The 18,904-nt window shown below is 51.4% G+C and overlaps 3 protein-coding genes across 3 annotated transcripts in view; 2 read left to right on the top strand and 1 right to left on the bottom strand.

Moving 5' to 3' along the window:
• Positions 1-12,601, top strand: part of LOC116828408 (zinc finger protein 783-like) — a 37,869-nt gene extending 25,268 nt beyond the window's left edge. Inside the window, exons 3-8 of the mRNA XM_075061925.1 lie at positions 3,437-3,832; positions 4,278-4,404; positions 4,978-5,091; positions 9,108-9,236; positions 9,354-9,485; positions 10,770-12,601. Coding sequence (XP_074918026.1) covers positions 3,437-3,832; positions 4,278-4,404; positions 4,978-5,091; positions 9,108-9,236; positions 9,354-9,485; positions 10,770-11,791 — 1,920 coding nt within the window. The 3' untranslated portion in view covers positions 11,792-12,601. The remainder of the gene's footprint in view (positions 1-3,436; positions 3,833-4,277; positions 4,405-4,977; positions 5,092-9,107; positions 9,237-9,353; positions 9,486-10,769) is intronic.
• LOC116828393 (uncharacterized) overlaps positions 1-18,904 on the bottom strand; it is a 666,188-nt gene that overhangs the window by 563,564 nt on the left and 83,720 nt on the right. The gene's annotated exons all lie outside the window — the stretch shown is intronic.
• The window catches only part of LOC116828412 (zinc finger protein 783-like), a 169,972-nt gene that overhangs the window by 94,558 nt on the left and 56,510 nt on the right, over positions 1-18,904 (top strand). The gene's annotated exons all lie outside the window — the stretch shown is intronic.

Below are 18,904 nucleotides of genomic sequence, written 5' to 3'. Positions count from 1 at the left end.
TGACTGTAATATAGAATATGCATATGATAGAGTATTAATTAATACCTGTATTACTAATCAATGTGGCGTTTTGCCTAAATCCCCCTGAAAAGATCCCGTATGGCACTTTGAGTACAACATTTCGATGGCCCCTATTAGTGCCAGGACAGGAGTGGGAACTGGATCCACTTTGCACCCACAAAAATGGAGGTTGGGTGGGTTGAGGCCTTCTTGTAACTCGAACCCTAGCCAAGAGAAGGGGCTGTGCCCACCCAAAGCATCCTTGGGTCTGGGTGCAGCACCCAGGAGGAAACGCAGGAATGTAGGAGCAAAGGGCAGAGGTTGTGATCATCTGTCCAGGAGGAAGTGATCATGGTAGCCTGCGGGTCAGCCTGATTTGCATGAGCCTGAGCTGGGCTTCTCCTTTTCAAGGACTGCCAGGCCCCAGGCGGCCAAGGAGGGGAGCACTTTCAAGGAGAACCTATTTTTCTACTCTGCGGTGGTTACTTGCTCCTGTTCGTGTGCGGTAACACGCTCTGGAGTGGGCGGCTGGATCTGTGTGTTCAGAGGCAGGAAAGAGACACCACCTTTAGCCTGCTATGTCACAGTGCAGCGCTGTCGTGGTGTGGCTCAGCAGTGTGTCTAGCATGTAGCAGTGTGTTTTGTGTTGTCACTGCATTGCTACATAGCATCACAAGCTGGGCTCTTGCAGGCAGCTGGGAAGACCACACCTTGTTTTAGTGTCCACAAGTGAGCTAGGCACTTCCCTGGCTAGACAGGAGGCTGCCTCTCAGGAGCTTACAGTGGGGGACTTGGTAGACAAGGGAGGCTCTAACATACAGTGACTGTGTAAGTAAATAAGGAAGTGTTATTACTCCTTCCCATAACACAAGAACTAGGGGTCATCAAATGAAATGAGTAGGCAGAAGGATTAAAACAAAAGGAAGTATTTTTTCACACAGCACACAGACAACCTGAGGAACTCCTTGCCACAGGTCAAAAGGTCAAAAAAGAACTAGATACATTCATGGAGGATGGGTCTGTTGCAGGGGCAACAGCTAGGGGTTCGTTGCCCGGTGTGCTTGTCCCCAAATAACCACACCAGAGTGGAGAGGCTACAGACAGTTTATTTGATCTCAAATAAAGGTGCACGGAGATGCAACTCTCAAATCATGCACGAATTACTATCCGTTGCCATGTCTTATATACCTTACTTGTTTACAGAGATGTTCACAGGTGCTACAATTCATCATTTAGATGTGACCCCCTTTGATTGGATTACCTCCTGTCCATAACAGAACAAAGACAAAAGCAAATGATAAATGACAAGAGTACTTATGCTAGCTGCGGCTAAGAATGTAATTTCTGACGTCCCACACACATATTGCCTAGTTACTTGGAGCTTTGTCTCCCCCCCCCCCAACAGGTCTATCAATTGGCTATTGAGTCAAGTAGCTCAGGGATAGACCCCAGCGCTCTAGGTGTGCCCAAACCTCTGGTGCCAGAAGCGGAGTGGCTGACGAGGAGGATCCTCGATAATTGACCTGCTGCTGTTTCAGTCGCTCTGAGGCAGCTGGCCCAGCCCAGTCAGCGTGGGGGGGCGGCCCCCAACCCATCGGCCCTAGGGGGACCGGCGCCCAGGTACTTTTCGCGCCCCGTAGCACACGGCCCATTTACAACCCGCCCCGCGGCTGTATCCCCACAGCTCCGGAGTGGAGCTGCGCGTCATTCCGCAGGAGGGTCGTTTGCGTCGCTTGGGCTCCGGTGGAGCTCGCACAGATCCCTGCTGTGTGGCTTCCACCGGAGACCGCTGACTTTCGTGAGCAAGCGCCCGGTCGCAGGCATGACTGCGGCAGCGTTCACCGAGGCGGCCTGCTGCCCCCCCGGCAAATGCGCCCGCCGAATAATCCTACGCCCTAGGCGATTGCCTAGGCTACCTAAACGACAGGCCAGCCCGTGCCCTAGGTATGTGTGCTCTTGGGGTGCTGGTTCAGCTCGCTTGTGCCAATAGACGGCAGCGTGGCCAGGCGCAGGGCTTGCCCCGCATGGAGTTTTCCCCCCCAGGCCCATGGGGTCCGCACACAGGGGCCTGACCCAGCGGCTCCCAGCCCCCTGATCCGCCGCCGCTGGTGTGCTGTTTCACATCAGAAAACGAGCGCGTCCGCGTCGGAGGGACTGGCACCGCACAGGCCGGCTTCCCAGCCTCTCGCCCCGCCTGCCGCCGCCGGGGCCGCTTGCCGCCAGCCCGCTCACCGGCCGCAACGCAGGGCCGCGGCTCCCTGCCTCCGGGCTTGCTCCTCCGGGCTGCGCGCGCTCTGCTCCCCGGCAGCGGGGCGGCCCAGCGTGGCGAGCGGCGGCGCGGGATCGTGCCCAGCCGGAGCGGAGAGCGGAGTCGGCGCGGCCGGGCCCGTGGGAGACGCCCCCGCCGCCCGCTGGGGCCATGGCGGATCGGGCCGCTGGCCCAGGTATGGCCGGAGCAGGGCGAGCCTCGCGGTCCGGAGTTCTGCCGCCCGGGCTTGGGCCCCGGGGAGCCGGCGCGGGGAGCGGGGGCTGCCCGGCGGGCGGGGGCTGAGAGCCGCCCCGGGGCGGGTCCGGCTCACGCAGCCTGGCCAGGCTCCCGGGGGCGGGGCGATCCCGGCCCGTTTCTCCTCCCCGGGGTTTGCCGCCCGCTGCGGTCACCTCCGGGGTAGCGGGACATGAACTCGGCAGCCGGGGCAGGAGCGTGGGGCCCCGGCCCGGGTCCGAGCAGAGGCCGTGGCCTAGCGCTGCTCGGGGGTCACTGGAGCGGGTCACAGAGCGACCCCTCGGACAGCTACACACCGACCCACCGCCGGCTGTCGTGCCAGGCCAGCGGGGGAGGCCAGGGCTCTTCCTGGGCCCCCAGGGCGTCTCTCCCGGGCCGGCAGTGCCCGGCATCCCACATGGGCACCACCAGGCGGGTTGTGCCCACTGGAGTTGGAAGGTGGGTTCTGACTCTGCCTGGACCCTGGTTGCTGCCAAGGACGGAATCTAAAAATGTGTCTACCCCCTTAATAGAATTGCAGGTAATGAATGGGGCCATAATAAACCCTTTGAGTTTTGTAGTCAGACCCGCTCTGCTCCTGCTAGTTTTCACGTGCTAAGGTCTGCGATCCCACCTGAAGCCTATGGTGAAAATATCAGATCTGTGCCTGCCACACCGGGAGTGTGAGCAAAATTTGAAACCTGGGAAGTGCTCAGGAGCATGGAGCATAGGAGCAGCTCTGTACTGTGCTGAGGGTGACCAGATAGAAAGTGTGAAAAAATGGGACAGGTGTGGGGGGGTGGGGGGTGGTAACAGGCGCCTATATAAGAAAAAGCCCTGAATATCAGGACTGTCCCTATAAAACTGGGACATCTGGTCACCATAATTTTGCCCCTGTAGGCAGATCAGGGTACTATCTCCGGCTCAGTTTTCTCTTGCTGTCCTTGCAAACAGGTTCTGGAACTGGACTTGGAGCAACAGGGTGTGATGCCTTTACAACCCTTTGCCGTCCCGGAACAAACTGAGAGAGAAACTCAGCTGGGCACAGCAGCGATTTCCGTGGCTGTAATGACTTCAATCCAAGCCCTGGAGAGGAAGGTGGAGGCTCACACCACACGGTGGCTGAACCTGGAGGGGAGAACGGGGACGACTGAGAAGAAACTAATAGACTGTGAGAGGACAGTGGTGGAGTTTGGGAACCAGCTGGAGAGTAAGTGGGCCGTGCTGGAGACTCTGATTCAGGAGAATAATCTGCTGCAGAGGAGGCTGGAGAACGTGGAGAACTTGCTGAGAAACAGGAACTTCTGGATCCTGAGACTCCCCCCAGGCACTAAAGGGCTGGTCCCCCAGGTAATTATGTCCCGGCTCGTGCCGAGGGATGCGAGCAAAATATAATATAGAATTATCAGATGATCTTGTTCATCCACCATGCTGTGAAATCTTGTGACCACTAAGGGATGCCCTATGAGCCACTGCACTATGGTTGCAAATTGTGATGTGTGTGGCCCCAGCACGTACACAGTTAGGTTTGTCAGCAGCCTGCAGAGGGATGGAGGTTTAAGCAACAGCAATGCAGGGGTCCCCTGGAGTCGGGGAGGTCCTGAAGTCCTTTTAAGATACAGGGATGGAAGAAAGGCTGCCTTGCCTTGTCCAGAGGGGTTGTGATGGGCTTGGTGACTGTGGAGTTGGGAGTTGTTTGTTCTCCTTGTCTCATCACTAATAAAAGATGTAAGGAGCTGTTAACAGGATGGTACAAAATCAGCAGGCGCTGAGCATGCAACACGTGTGATTTCAGGTGCCGGTGACATTCGATGACGTCTCAGTGTATTTCAATGAGCAGGAGTGGGGGAGCTTAGAGGAATGGCAGAAGGAGCTTTACAAGAACGTGATGAAGGGGAATTATGAGACTTTGATCTCGCTAGGTAAGGATCCATTTTCCCTCCTTTGTTAGAAGCGGTAAATTGTGTGCAGGTTGTGGTCTGGAATCCAGCTTGGAATTATCCTCCATTTACGTTGCATTTTGCTAGGTTAGCACTTGTAGCTCTCGAAGATTTTCTGAAAGTTCAACTCTGTGCATCCTCGCATAGGAACAGAGAGTGAAAGTTACCCAGTGGTGGCTTGAGGTCTCCATGTCCTGTGCTTTCTCCCGCTGGATAATAATTGCATTTATCTGCTCCGGCCCGAGTTGTCTTTACAGAAATCTGATGATGTCCACTTCTGACTTTTCTTGGTTCTTATACATGCTCTGTCACTGTAGGTAGCACCCACGTGCCTTATCCTCACAGACCCCTGTAAGGCAGGGCAGTAGCGTCACCTTTTTATGGATGAGGAATTGAGGCCCAGAGAGATTAAGAGCCACATTTTCAAATGCTCAGCCCCCACCACTGGGGCCAGATTTTCAAAAGAGCCGTGCTCCCACCATTCTGCGATCTTTGGAAAATCTACAATCCTTTGTAGTGCCATGTTCCCTGCTGTCATTCTTTTCTTTGAAATAGATTATGCCATTTCCAAGCCTGACATCTTAGCCCGTATTGAACAAGGGGAAGAACCATGTATCCAGGATCAGCAGGACTCAGAGACAGTAGAAATCCCTGTGGAGCCTTGCACAGGTGAGTGCTGCTGCTTCTTCAGTTAGTGTCCCTCTGGGTGCTCCACTGTAGGTGTGTCTGTGCCTCTAATTGGAGAATTTAAGTAGCAGTGTCTGTTCGGCCTGCACATGCGCCCTCTCTCCCTTGTGGGCTGCCTCGAGGTCATCCAGCGCTGCTCAGGCGAACCGCCCACTGCTCCTTCTCAATCGCCCTTGGCCTGGGAACGGAACAAGTAGTTTTCACTTTTTAGTTCTTAGCATTTCCATTAGCATTTGTAGTGCCTAGAGAGCCCATTTCCCGAGGGGTGCTTGAACCCCGCTCCGCCCCAGGCCCGGTCCCCACTCCATCCTTTCCGCTAGGCCATGCCCCACCCTGCCTTTTCCATTCCACCCCCTGTCTCGCTCTACCTTTTTCTGCCCCCGCTCCTCACCCTTATCCCCTGCTCACCGCTGAACAGCTGATCCTCGGCAGACAGGAGATGCTGGGGGGAGGGAAGGAGCTGATGGTGGTGACTGCCAGGGGGTGCTGAGCCCCCACTATTTTTTTCCGTGGGTGCTCCAGCCCCAGAGCACCCATAAAGTCGGCACCTAAGTAGGGGCATGACTGTTTCCCGCCCTGTTTTAAAAGGCGCCTCTCCTGCAGGGAGGCAATGCCAGGGATGGATGGACACTCTTCTTGTGTCCCGCATCTCTTGGAGAGGCACGTATTCCGCAGAAGTGCAGCTTCTGCCAGCAGCTGAAGGCTAGATCCCAAAAGAACCGGCCACAAAACTTGAAACTCCTCCCTGTGGAGGGTGCTGACCCTGGTCCCGAATCCACTCCAGGATGAAGGTCGTCTCCAGAGCCTTCAACCTCCAGAGAGGGAGAATTGGAGAGAAAGTTGGCTGACTGCCCCTCTGAAGTCTCTAGAGAAAAGGGCTGCAAGCCCTCAAACCAAGCTCTTGACCAGCCAAAGGGGATCCCTGGTGTGTTTGGTCACTTTGGCACCAATGACCGCAAAGAGTGGCACCAAGAACTCCATATGCTTAGGGACCCACGGGGCTCAGGCTGGGGAACGGGTACCACTGTCGGTACCGTCTCTACAAAATTGGTGCCAGCAAAAAGATCCTTGGCATGGAGCACTTCAAAACAGCTCCTGTCGGAATGAGCTGTACGTAAAAGACCGTCGGTACCGAGTCAGCATCAACAACAGTCACTGACACCATCGACCACAGTCACATCACGGCAGTTCTGCTTCTCTGGTTCCTCCACAGCCATAAGGTCCTGAGAGTCCCCACTACTCGGTACCCAGGCTCCAGCACCGAGTCCGTCTCAGGCCCCAGAACCACCATCGGCACCAGGGCGTTCACCTCCAGCGCTCTTATCAGCCCGACCCTACTCCAGCGGGGAGTCAGACAGTGACCAGAAGGACCGCTTGTCTCTGGTCTTACGTCACAACCCTCTGTTTTAGCATCTGAGACCTACACAGCTGCATCCACGCTGAGATCCTCAATCTTCCTGGTATGGTCACCTGTGGGTAGTGCCACCCATGTCCTTCCCCTTCAGTGGCCTTGCTGGGATCCACGGGCAGCCTACAGGCCCCACGCCTCTCGGGGATCTAGAGTCTCCCACAGAGAGTCCACCACATGATCCCCTCTGGACTCTGTATCCAGAGCCCCAGAGGCTTGGGAAGAAACTTTCAAGCAACAGGAGGCCAGACTAGAGGTGAAAACCACTCCACCAATGAACATCTCCTCCTCACCTGATGAGGTGGTGATGCCCCCTCCTTCATCATTAGCTGATGATTTTAAGCTTTTCCAAGATGATGGCTGAGGCTCTGCAAACTCCCTTCAAGGAAGTGAAAGACTCACACCACAAATTGCTGGACATACTGCACATCTCTTCCTCTTGCAGAATTGCCTTCCCAGTGAATGAGTTGCTTTTAGACCCTGCCACAGCCATCTGGCAGACACACCTCTATTGCATCAACCTGCAAGAGGGCAGACAAAAAATGTTTCGTGCCCCCCAAGGAGGCCGATTAGGCAGACTAGATTAGACCTGTTTGCCTACGTAGCAGCCAAGGACTGGAATGCTTAAAGGGGACCGTGGTTGGCTTCTTGTTAACCAGTGTGGTGCTACAAAAGCTCGTTTAATATTGGTTTGGTGACTCTATTATAGAATAAACCACCAGTTCTGGAGAAGTGCGGGCCCTGTTTCTTGCAGTCTGCCCTGAGTGTGGCATTCTTAGAGTGGCCTATCCGGGCACCCAGGCACAGCTTCCAAAGTTGGTGCAATTCCAAACGTGGCTCCCACATCTTCCTCCCTCCCTTTGATCCTAGATTCTATTCTAGGTCTCAGAAGGTCTGGTCTCTCTCTTGGCTTGCAGTTAAAGTACATCTAGTGGGCATAGTAACTTTTCACCATCAGGTGGATGGACACTCAGTATTCACCCATCCAGCAACACGCAGATTCCTCACGAGCGTGAGAAACCTCTTCCGACAGGTCGGATCACCCACTCCAACATGGGACCTCAGCTTGGTTCTGAAAACTAACTAGAACACCCTTTGAACCCATGGCCACTTGCTCCCTCCTACACCAGTCTGTGAAGACAGCATTCCTTGTGGCCATTACCTCAGCACGGCAGATATGGAAATAGCAGTGTTGTTGGCACAGCCACTGTTCACGGTCTTCTTTAAGGAGAAAGTCACCCTGAGGCCACGTCCCACGCTCCTACCGAGGGTAACCTCGTCCTTTCATATGAACCAACTAATTCACTTCCCCGCCTGTTTTCCAAAACCACACTGTGACTACAGAGAGGCAATACTGCATATGCTGGCTGTTAGGAGACCCCTAGGATTTTATTTGGTCAGGACTAAGGACTTTAGGAAGTCTCCTAAACTCTTCCTTTCATTCGCAGAAAGATCCAGAGGCACCACAATATCAGCTCAAAGAGTCTCAAAATGGTTCTCCGGTTGCACTGACCACTGTTACCATTTGCGTAACCTGCTGCCCCATCAGGAAGCCGCAAGCACTCCACAAGAGCCGTTTTTACCTTGGTCACGTTTCTCAAAGATATCCTCATCTCAGAAAACTGCAGGGCAGCAACCTGGGCCTCTGCCCATGCTTTCGTGGAACACTACGCGATTACTCAGGACTCTTCGGTTCCTCAGCACTATCATCAGTAACAGACTTCACCCGAAGCCCCAGCCTGCCATGGGGGATACCGCTGGGAAGTCACTGCGGTGGAGCACCCAAAGAAGAAGAGGACGTTACTCACCTTGTGCAGTAACGATGGGTTTTTGAGATGTGTGACCCCTAGGGGTCTTCCACCACCCACCCTCCTCCCCCCGACTTCGGAGTTCTCGACAAGGGGCTCTGCGGTAGAGAAGGAACGGAGGGTGGTTTGCCCACGCAATGCTTGATGGCCTCCAGGCAGGCCACAAGGGAGGGAGAGCGCATGTGCAGTCCGAACAAACACTGCTACCTAGGCTCTCTGATTAGAGGTGAAGGGGCCAGATACACCTACAGTGGAGCACCCATAGGCATCCTACTCGGAGAACCACTGTTATTGCACAAAGTGAGTAACTTCCTCTTTAATCTGACGCTTTAAATCCTTCGAAATCGGTCATTCTTCCTATACCAGCATCCCCCATGCTGCCTAACTGTGTTCCCTCCCCCTTTTAAAAATAAAGGAGGGACAGAGTGACTGTGACCAGTTCGTGAGCCTCAGGCTGAGAACCCAGGTTCTTAGTCTGAGGGATTGAGGTCTGTCGCACGGCGAGGTTGTGTTGATGGGATTGGATTTTCACTGCGGTGGGATGACCTAGTGAAAACGGCACTTGTGCTTTTCACTAGGCTGTGACACCATCCGGAACTGTTGAAGTATATCCCCCAGTGACTAACTAGTGACTTGCTTTCCAAAACCATCTTTCCATGGAGCTCAAAGTGCTTTGCAAACATTAGTGAAGATGAAATCCCTGTGTGGATGGCCAGGACAAACCCAAGGTGCTGCTTTTAAATTGGTGGCTATCGGTAAAATGACGTAATTCTCTCTCTCAGGGCCGGAATCCCCCAGGTTGACAAGTGATGCTCTGTCAAAGATCAAACAAGAGGAGGAGCCCTGTGTGCAGGATCAAGGTGCCTTGGAGGAAAGTAAAATCCCAACAGACCCACCACACTGCAGCCCAGGTGAGTAACAGACTAACCCAACCAGAAACGGCAAGAGCAGTAAATCCTGTCTTTACACGTGCCTTCTTGCTCTATGTAATCCAGTGGTAACCAGCACTTGTCATATCTTCATGGCAGATGTTCCTCATGGCTTCCTACCAATCCTAACCAACTGCAGGCAGTTAATCCCTCCCATCGCCCATCCTTCCTCTGAGTGTTCGGAGGAGTCAGTGAAGCAGAGCTGGTCTCCTCCTCTTCCCTCTGACGAAGGTATTTGGAGCAAGCAGTGTTTGTGTTTTGTTGTAACTCTTACGCCACCTCATCAGGTGCTTTGGCCGCAGGCAGCACTAAGCTGCTCAGGTGACAGCGTGATGTTCTCATGCCATCTCTCTACCTAAAGATTTCAGGATGGGCCTTTATGTGATGCAGGTGGTCCCAAGGGGTCGAGAAATGACTGCAAATTGCACTGTCCACCAGAAAGGGTTGTAAAGAGTAAGAAATGCCATGGCGTATGTGATCACTGGCTGTTTCTGCTTCAGAGATAGAACAGCTGATATGTTCGGTGGCACCTTAAATGCATCTGAAGAAGTGGTTTTTTACCCACAAAAGCTTGTGCCCAAATAAATCTGTTAGTCTTTAAGGTGCCATCGGGCTCCTCATTTTTGTGGATACAGACTAACACGGTTACCCCCTGATACTGGTGTGTTCATTATATCCCCCCCTCACCCCCCCCAGGCTGAATGCAGTGCATTTGGTCCCATTCCTCCCTTGTGTAACTCCAGCGATCGTGTCTGATGGTAGGGGGCTGGCTACTCTTTCAGCCTAGCTTTGAGGTTGTTCAGAACTAGAAACGACTGAAATCAGCCAATGAGCAGAGCTGTTAAAAACAGACACCTGCTATTCCAGTGCTGCACTCAAACGTGCCCATTGTTTCCTGTTTAGTCCTCTGGGGCAGCCGGGTCAGAGTCTGCCAGCAGTGTCGTTCCATGTCTCTAACGAGAGAGCTTTGGAACGTGGCTCTTACAAGTCATGTGGGGTTGAAACTCATCACTTCAGGTCTCAGCCAGAGAGGAACTTGCAAGTGACTTTGTTAAATCACTGACCAGTCAAACCAGCCTCCATGTCCCATACTGTTAACGTCAGGCTATCCATGACAACACCTCAGAGAAGCATAACGGGATAACTCAAGGGTGACACCAAAGCCTGTCTTCTCTGAGAGAAACCTGAGGCCACTTTGGAAGGGGGTTACCCAACACGAAAGTCTCTTGGTGCGACTCACCCGGGGCAGTGACCCAGCGTGAGGCCTGTGCATCACTTAAAGTCCAGAGGTCAATTTTACTCTGCCAATAGTAGGTCATTTCCTAACCTCTGTAAACACTGAGGTAGGAAATGTCTGCCTCTTTCTGAACAGCCGCTGCCTAGCATCATGCCAGTGTGCTGGCTGCAGACGGGACCCAGCCCCTGAGCTTAGGAATCAGGAAAGTCCAGACCTTTAGGTTTCCTTCATGCCAAACTGATGAAGTGAATAATCTCTGGATTCTGTTTAATTTCCAGCCTATGATGAGGGGATTGTGATCAAAACCGAGGTGCAGCAAGTGGAGGATGCGCCAGGGACGTCGCTGGAGAGAGCAAAAGAGGAAGCTGTCCTGGGATCCTGGAAGCGTGTCCAGGACCCTGGGGAGGAACTTTCTGAAAACCTGAAGGTGCCGGGGACGATGTTGAGAGGATTTGAAGAGGAGGATTTCCAGGATCCTGGGGAGGTAACAGTCCAGGAGGTTGCATGCAGCTCAGTAACACAGCAGAGAAGCCACGCAGAGAGCAGGACAGTGACCTCCGCTCACCGAGGTGGGGCCCTGATCCACCACCAGAGAAAGAGCACTCGGGAGAGACTGTTTGTGTGCACAGTGTGCGGGAAGAGCTTCAGGCTGAAGATAAATCTCATCATCCACCAGAAGGGCCACGCAAATGAGCTGCTGTACGAGTGCACACACTGTGGGGAAAGTTTCAGAGCCAAGCAGAAATTTCTGCTGCATCTGCGACACCAGACAGCTGCAGGGGCCTGCACACTCTCTGCTCCTCAGGAACGTTCAAGCCAGATGGCTCCCCCTGAGTCCCAGCCCCGAAGCCAGACAGAAGATGGTTCCAGTGGTATCACCAAACGGCTCAAGAGGCTGGGTCACAAATCGAGTCTGAGCAAATACCAGCCACCTCGTGTGCAAAGGACGTACACGTGCAGGGAATGCATGGAGCACTTCTCTAAGAGGAGGTGTCTCGTTGTGCACAAAAGGATGCACGCCGACCACAGCAAGGGGTCGCTCATACTGTGTCCATACTGCAGCAAGAGCTTCACCCGTCCCTCTGATCTCATCCGGCACCAGAGGATCCACACCGGGGAGCGGCCCTACCAGTGTGCCCAGTGTCACAAAACCTTCAACCGGCACCACCACCTCGTGGACCACCAGAAAATCCACACAGAGAGAGAGAGGCCCTATCAATGCAGTGAGTGTGGGAAGGCCTACATCCGCAGGCAGCACCTCCTCAAGCACAAACACAGTCACAGGAAGAAGAAATCATAACAGGCGAGAGAGCTGGTCTGCAGAAAAACTGAGGGGTCAGCGGGGCAATCTGCAGGAGGGAGACACTGAATGGCTCAACGGCTTCCAGTCAGAATAGCTGCCTCTGGCCTGCCCGCATTCACAGCCAGCCAAGCTGGGGGGCTGTGCAGGTGTAGCCAAGGGGAGGATTGGTCTTTGATTTTTAATGAGCTATGGCCAATTCACCTGGGAGACTAGGGTGTCTGTTGATTTCACCTTATCCTGCTAAGGCAATTAAGGCCAAGCCATGGTGCATCAGTGCCGATGGCAAACCCAGGCGTGACAATCCAGGCAGATTTGTTCCTGGATAAGAGGTTACAATAAAGCGACTGCACTGCAGCAGGATGTCACGTTCGCAGGAACATGAACTGGCAGCAAATGAATATTGAAGTGAAAAGTTCTGGTTTTAATGGGACAATACAAATGGATGGAGCGTGGCGATGGGCAGCTCACGGCAGCGGATAAGTGACTCCTGTGTTCAGTGTTTAATACGTGTCAGTATTTAAACAGATTCCAAAGCCGGGCGGGCACATTGGGGTCACCTGGTCTGACTGCCTGTATAACGCACATCACGTGACTTCGGCTGAAATAGAGCAACTCTTTTTTACAAAAAATACCCCTGTCTTGATATAAAATTGTTAATCGCCTGGGATCCTGGGGCTCCACCTTGGGGGGCAGGGCTGGGCTGAGAGGGGAGGGCACTGCTCTCACTGTGTTGCTCACACGCTGGGAAGCCAGGTGCTAGTTTGCCAGTGCAGGGTCCTGAACCATGTGTGCTGCCAGGGCTGTGTGTGGTAAAAGCCTCCAGCAGCCCACGATGGGGGTGCGGGTGTCTGTGCTTGATCCTGCACTCTCTGTCCACTCCAGAAGCCCACTGAACCCAGGGAGCATGGAGCCCTGCGGCATGTTCCCCTGCTCCGCCTGACCTCCCTGTGGCCCTGTGCAGTGAGAGTGTGGAGAACCCTCCCCTCTACCTCTGCAGGGCTGTGAAAGGAGACGAGGTGGGGGCTGCAGATGAGGGCTGGAGCCAGCTTGAGATGCTAGTGGGCGTGGGGGAGGAGGGGAAGACAGGATGACAGAGAAAAGGAAAGTATCAGAGGGGTAGCCATGTTAGTCTGGATCTGTAAAAGCATCAAAGGATAAACGGAAACAAATCAGATATTAGGAATGGCAGTATACAAAAACCTGTAGGAGAACACTTCAACCTCCCTGGCCACACAATAGCAGATCTTAGGGTGGCCATCCTGCAGCAAAAAAACTTCAGGACCAGACTTCAAAGAGAAACTGCTGAGCTTCAGTTCATCTGCAGATTTGACACCATCAGCTCAGGGGTGGGGGTGGTAAGAAGAGATGAGGACAGAGCAAGAGGAAAGGAGAGAGGTAGAGGGTGGAAGATGACTGAAGATAGCAAAGAACTGAAGATTTATTAAGAGCAGGGCTGTGTAGATGCGACAAAAGGGGCCAGGATGGAGGTTTATAAAACAAGGAAGGGGCAGGAGCAGGTACCTTGGGTGCACCTGGTCACCCTGATGAAAGAACAGGGAGCTGCTAAGGGAAAGGCAAAGGCAGCCCCTGGGAAAGGGAAATGTTCCTTTACAAAACAATTAGCCCGTGGGACCCTGCACCACAAGAGCTCCCTGGTGGGGAGGAGGCATTAGGATGTGGTGCGGCAGGCAGCCTGTGTCTCATTTCTGGTCTCCCGGCCTTGGACAAGGTTTGAGTCCCAAGGAGGTGGCATTGGCTGGTGGGGGCGGGGGTAGATTTGGGGAGACAGAATGAGGAAGCTGTCCTGGCCCCAGCTACAGTCCAGCAGCCTGCGGCTCCCTTTGCTGCCCTGGTACTGAGTGGATCCTCCAGCCCCTGAAGGTGCCAGGAACCGGCTCCGGCCCTGCTGCGCCCCCACTCGCCCTGCCTTGGCCCCCTCAGGCACGGCCTGTGCTGCTGGGTCCTGGCAGCCTCCTGCCAGCAGGGACTGCTAGTGTCCCGTTCCCGGGCCCTGGCAGTCGGGCCGCAGCTCCCATCCGACTGCACTGCTCACTCTGCTTGGCAGCAGGGCTGGTGTAGTGTGGGAAACTGCTCCCTGTAGCAGTTACTGATACGGAATGGATTGAAAGAAACTGCTATTGTAAAAAACTGCTACCTGATGTAGCACATTCCTACAGGTAGCAGTTTGTCCCCTGCACTCATGGCAGGACAAATTATTATCTAGACCATTCCTGATACTTGTTTGTCCAACCCACTTTTAAAAATCCCCAATGATGGAGAGTCCCTTCCCGTCCCATGTATCCGATGAAGTGGGCGTTCACCCACGAAAGCTCAAGCTCCAATACGTCTGTTAGTCTATAAGGTGCTACAGGACTCTTTGCTGCTTTTACAGATCCAGACTAACACGGCCACCCCTCTGATACCTCCCTAGGCAATTTATTCTAGTGCTTAACCACCCTGACAGTTAGGACGTTTTTTCCTAATGTCCAACCTAAACCTCCCTTGCTGCAGTTTAAGCCCATTGCTTCTTGTCCTGTCCTCAGAGGTTAAGAAGAACAATTCTTCTCCCACTCCTTGTAACAACCTTTTATATACTTGAAAATGGTTATCATGTTTCAGTCGTCCCTCATAGCTCATGTTTTCTAGACCTTTAATCATTTTTATTGCTGTTCTCTGGACTTTCTCCAATTTGTCCACATCTTTCCTGAAATGTGGCGCCCAGAACTGGACACAATACTCCAGCTGAGGCCTAATCAGCACAGAGTAGAGCAGAAGAATTACTTCTTGTGTCTTGCTCACAACACTCCTGCTAATACATCCCAGAAGGATGTTTGCTTTTTTTGCAACAGTGTTACACTGTTGACTCATATTTAGCTTGTGATCATTTGTGACCCTCAGACCCCTTTCTACAGTACTCCTTCCTAGGCAGTCATTTCACATTCTGTATGTGTGCCACTGATTGTTCCTTCCTAAGGGGAGCACTTTGCATTTGTCCTTCTTGAATTTCACCCTATTTACCTCAGACCATTTCTCCAGTTTGTCCAAATCATTTTTAATTTTAATCCTATTCCCCCAAAGCATGTGCAGCCTCTCCCAGCTTGGTATCATCTGCAAACTTTATAAGTGTACTGTTTATGCCATTATCTAAATCCTTGATGAAGACCTTGAAGAGAACCAGACCCAGAACTGATCCCTGCAGGACCCCACTCGTTATGCCCTTCCAGCATGACTGTGAACCACTGATAACTATTCTCTGGGAACAGTTTTCCAACCAGTTTTGCACCCACCTTATTGTAGCTCCATCTAGGTTGCATTTCCCTAGTTTATGAGAAAGTCATGTGAGACAATATAAAAAACTTGAGTAAAGTCAAGATATACCACATCTACCACTTCCCCCTATCCACAAGGCTTGTTACCCTCTCAAAGGAAGCTCTCAGGTTGGTTTTACACAATTTTTTCTTGACAAAATCCATGCTGACTGTTACTTATCACCTTATTTTCTTCTAGATGTTTGCAATTTGATTGCCTAATTATTTGCTGCATTATCTTTCTGGGTACAGAAGTTAAGCTAACTGAGCTGTAATTCCCTGAGTTTTCCCTATTTCCCTTTTTATAGATGGGCACTAGATTTGCCCTTTTCCAGTCTTCTGGAATCTCTCCAGTCTTCCATGACTTTTCAAAGATCATTGCTAGTGGCTCAGATATCTGCTCAGTCAGCTCCTTGAGTATTCTAGGATACATTTCATCAGGTCCTGGTGATTTGAAGACATCTAATTTGTCTAAGTAATTTTTAATTTGTTCTTTTCCTATTTTTGCCTCTAATCTTACTTTGATTCATTGGCATTCACTATGTTAGACATCCAATCGCCACCAGCCTTCTTGGTGAAAACCAAAACAAAGAAGTCATTAAGCACCTCTGCCATTTCCACATTTTCTGTTATTGTTTTTCCCCCCTTGTTGAGTAATGAGCCTAGCCTGTCCTCGGTTTCCTCTTGCTTCTAATGTATTTGTAGAATGTTTTCTTGTTTCCCTTTATGTCTCTAGCTAGTTTGATCTCGTTTTGTGCCTTGGCCTTTCTAATTTTGTCCCTGCATACGTGTGTTATTTGTTTATATTCATCCTTTATCATTTGATCTAGGACTCTTTCTTGATGTAGGACTCTTTCACTGAAGATCTCCTGGTTAAGCCAGGGTGGTCTCTTGCCAGACTTCCTGTCTTTCCTGCGCAGTGTGGTAGTTTGCTCTTACATCCTTAATAATGTTTCTGAAAAACTGCCAATTGTCTTCAATTGCTTTTCCCCTTAGACTGCTTCCCATGGGATCTTACCTACCAACTCCCTGAGTTTGCTAAACTCTGCCTTCTTGAAATCCATTCTCTTTATTTTGCTGTTCTCCCTCCTACCATTCTTTAGAATCATGAACTCTATCATTTCATGATCACTTTCACCAAAGCTGCCTTCCACTTTCAAATTCTCAACCAGTTCCTCCATATTTGTCAAAATCAAATCTAGAACAGCCTCTCCCCTGGTATCTTTCACCACCTTCTGAAATAAAAAATTGTCTCCAATATATTCCAAAAACTTGTTGGATAATCTGTGCCCTGCAGTGTTATTTTCCCAACATGTCTGGGTAGTTGAAGTCCCCCATCACCACCAAGAACATAAGATTCTTATTTGCTGACTTGTCCTAATTTGCTAAAAACTACAATATGATGTAGCTAATTGCTACAGATAGCAGTTTCTTACACTATCGGGTGTGTAGATGTGCTGCCTATAGCAGTGCTATCTGATAGAGCTAATTCCTACAGGTAGCAGTTGCTTACACCATAGGGCAGTGGTGGGCAACCTGCAGCCCATCAGGGTAATCCACTGGTGGGCCGCCAGACTTTGTTTACATTTGCATGGCTGCCCAGTGATCACGGTTCGCCGTTCCCAGCCAATGGGAGCTGTGGGAAGCGCCGGCCAGGCCTGCACCTCTTCCTGCAGCTCCTATTGGCCGGGAATGGCAAACTACGACCATTGGGAGCTGCAGGCGGCTGTGCAAATGTAAACGAAGTCTGGTGGTCTGCCAGTGGATTACGCTGACAGGCCGCAGGTTGCCCACCACTGCCATAGGGTATGTGAAATTGCTGTCTGTACGAATGCGCTACCTGGAGCAGTGACAGGTCCTGCTTTGCTAGAAACCGCTCTCTGCTGTAGCTAATTCCTACAGATAGCAGTTTCTCACACTCTAGGGTGTATGAAACGGCTATCAGTACGAATTTGCTGCCTGTAGCAGGAAGAGGTAGTGAATTGTTACCATTAGCAGTTACTGATACATATGGTTGTTCTTATGTGCTGACTTGTCCTAATCTGCCAAAACTTGACAGTGGTGTGGGATGGAAGCAAAAAGTGTTCAGCTTCCAAATGACCCTGCCTGGATTCATGTTAATGGGATGCAGGAAATGTGGAGGATAATTTAACCTCTTAATTTCCTTAGGGTTCACCTTCAATATACTTCTATGCTGGTGCGATCTCTGACCATTACAGTTCATCAGCTCTGCAGGCAGACACAGGCAGCAATGCACTTGTCCTGTTGCCTTGACTGAGAGAGGTTCCTGATCAAAGGGAGGGTAGATTTCAGCCAGCTCCTGGGGTAATAACCTCATTAGAGATGAAAGGGCTTGTTCAGAGAGAGATTCTGAAGTCAGTAGAGTAAAGATGAGCCAGATGGGTTTGTATCCATGCAGCTATATTTTATTCTCTGGGGGCTGGGTAGCTACTGGGGCTGGGTATCAAGAGATGAATTCCTACTTCTTTCATCCCAGGAAATATAGCACAAAAATTGGGTTGAACCATTAGTGATGATGAAGAAGAAGCTGAAATCAGATCTATATTAGTTCATCGTATGTTATTCCACTCTGTTCAAATTCTCTATTCTGTCCTGGTCACATGGCAGCCCCATTGCTGGTAGTGCCTCACTCCACTCAGCTGTCGGTGTTTTATAAGACAGGCATCGGTAGACGCTCTGTAGAGGTTGATGGAATCCAGAAGTAGTTGTAGCGATGTAAGAATCAAGTCAATGTACTTTACTTTTTCAGCTGGCTTAACAAACGCTTCTTGTTTTCTTCATTTAAGGGGTCAATATAAGTGCCCTAATTATCCTTTTCACATAGTTGCAGCATTTGCTTTGCTGATCAGTCTGGCAAACCAAGCCCCTCTACTTTTACTATAGAAATCCATGGGACCCCCACATCTTGAATACTGTGTGCAGTGCTGGTCGCCCCATCTCAGAAAAGTTATATTGGAGTTGGAAAAGGAACAGAAACGGACAACTACAATGATTAGTATGTAACAGCTTCCGTATGAGGAGAGATTAAAAAGACAGGGGGACTTTCCAGCTTGGAGAGGAGACTACTAAGTGAGGGACATGATGGAGGTCTATAAAATCTTGACTGGTGTGGAGAAAATGGAAAGCTCTCTCACATAACACGAGAACTAGGGGTCACCCAATGACATGAACAGGCAGCAAGTTTAAAACAAAAGGAAGTGTTCTTCTTCGAGTGGTTGCTCATATGCATTCCATTTAGGTGTGTGCGCGCCGCGTGCACAGCCATCGGAGAAACTTTTTACCCTAGCAACACTCGGCGGGTCGGCTGGCGCCGGCCTCCAAGAGCTGCCCGTAGTCTAAAGTTCGCTCACTTTGGTACGCGGCTTGAATGCCTTACAGATGGGACTTAGACGTTAAGTGCGACTCTCCCAGGCATTTCAAGGCAGAGTCGTGGATCTCCTGTCGCAATCGCCGATTACAGGCTGACATTGCTTAAATCCCGGCGAGCAGGCATGGCTTCGGTACCGGCGCGGGTAGGGGAAGTCCCCGACCCGCCAAAACTAATAACAACTACACTAACATTTTTACTCAACTCTAACTAATTAACTATGAGGAACGAACGATTAACTAACAAAGAACAGGATAAGCGAGTAGCTAGGGAAGAATGTGGAGGTCAGGCACTCACTCCACTGTCCAACGACCGACACGGGCGGTAAGAAAGAACTAGAAGTGGCCGGGTCGGACTTGGCATTTATCGTCGCCATTGGGTGGCGCCCACCCAGGGGACCCAGACAGGCCGATT

The sequence above is a fragment of the Chelonoidis abingdonii genome, chromosome 2, assembly GCF_003597395.2.
Source record: "Chelonoidis abingdonii isolate Lonesome George chromosome 2, CheloAbing_2.0, whole genome shotgun sequence".
Lineage (NCBI taxonomy): Eukaryota > Metazoa > Chordata > Testudines > Testudinidae > Chelonoidis > Chelonoidis abingdonii.
The sequence above is the reverse complement of the archived record's forward strand: the minus strand, read 5'-3'. Positions and strand labels throughout refer to the sequence as shown.